This window comes from Sinocyclocheilus anshuiensis, unplaced genomic scaffold (assembly GCF_001515605.1).
Source record: "Sinocyclocheilus anshuiensis isolate Anshui unplaced genomic scaffold, SAMN03320099.WGS_v1.1 scaffold70, whole genome shotgun sequence".
NCBI lineage: Eukaryota > Metazoa > Chordata > Actinopteri > Cypriniformes > Cyprinidae > Sinocyclocheilus > Sinocyclocheilus anshuiensis.
In genome coordinates this window covers 291523-292836 of record NW_015542377.1, presented here as the reverse complement: position 1 = coordinate 292836, position 1314 = coordinate 291523, and the positions used below count along the sequence as shown (strand labels likewise).

The 1314-nt window shown below is 39.5% G+C and overlaps 1 protein-coding gene across 2 annotated transcripts in view; it reads left to right on the top strand.

The window, feature by feature from the left end:
- The window catches only part of LOC107692350 (transmembrane protein 131-like), a 49429-nt gene that overhangs the window by 25015 nt on the left and 23100 nt on the right, over positions 1-1314 (top strand). For both annotated transcript variants that reach the window (XM_016491341.1, XM_016491340.1), the window contains 4 exons: positions 175-283; positions 364-517; positions 620-790; positions 933-1043. In XM_016491341.1, coding sequence (XP_016346827.1) covers positions 175-283; positions 364-517; positions 620-790; positions 933-1043 — 545 coding nt within the window. The remainder of the gene's footprint in view (positions 1-174; positions 284-363; positions 518-619; positions 791-932; positions 1044-1314) is intronic.

The window sequence follows — 1314 nt, the reverse complement described above, 5'->3', positions numbered from 1 at the left end:
GTCATGCCATAGCAGCATTAAACTAGCATCTAACAATGGACAAAAGTGTTTTTTTTTTCTCTAACCTATGGTTCTCTAACCATAAAGGCTGCTGTGTAATTTGCCCCCTGACTACGCATTTAAAGAATTTAGGGGAAGCATTTAAATGGTGTTTGTTGGTTTTTTACATTCCAGCTTCAAAAGCAAGAAGATCAGACCAGTTTTCTGGAAAAATAACAGTAAAGGCAAAAGAGAAAAGCTACTCAAAACTTGAAATCCCTTACCAAGCTGAGGTTTTAGAAGGGTAAGATTTCTTTAAGTTCACTAGTATATATTTACATTTTTGTAACTAGTTCACAATGTACTTATGCTCACCGTTTCCAGGTACCTGGGCTTTGACCATACATCCACCCTGTTCCACATCAGAGACAGTCCTGTAGATCCAGTGGACAGGCCCATCTACCTCACCAATACTTTCAACTTTGCCATACGCATCCACAATGTGTCACTTCCAGAAGAAGCCAAGACTATGTTCAATGTAAGCAATTATTCTAGCTTCTGGATGTGGGTATTCACATTTTTGTCAGAAGAAAACATCTTTATAGAGTGCTAAATTAAAATATTGTTTGTTTTTTTGCAGGTGCATAATTTCAGCATGCCAGTTCTTATCCCTCCCCACGAGTCCCGCTACATTTTCTCCCTTCTGTTTCGACCAGTGCGACCCTCCATCCACATCGACAGCAACATTCTCCTCATCACTAATGCTTCTAAATTCCACCTGCCAGTCAGGGCCTACACAGGCTTCTTGGAGGTATGTTAGGAACAGCCTGAGCCTACATGTGACAGACTGTCACTAATGTAACCCAATTATGAATTTCAGACTTTGTGAAATTTATATGTATAATTTTAGAGATTAATTGGCCATGAATTGTCTTTGCTTTCTTATTTAACAGCCCGTTGTTCTTCCTCCCTGTCTTCGAGAGCACATCCTAGACTTTGGAGTGCTTAGTGCTACAGACACCAGCAGTTTGGTGTTTGTGGTGGTCAACAGCAACCCAATTGAGGTACGAGGTCATCATGTTCAGTACAGTGTGACATGTCATTTGGATAAAAATAACAGTTCTGTTGAAGCTTTTAAAGGGGTCATATGATGTTGCTAAAAAGAACATTATTTTGTGTATTTGGTGTAATGCCTACATGTGGTTTATGCGGTTTAAGGTTCAAAAAACACATTATTTTCCACATACTGTACATTATTGTTTCTCTTCTATGCCCCGCCTTTCTGAAACACGTCGATTTTTACAAAGCTCATCGGTCTGAAAAGCAAGGTGTGCT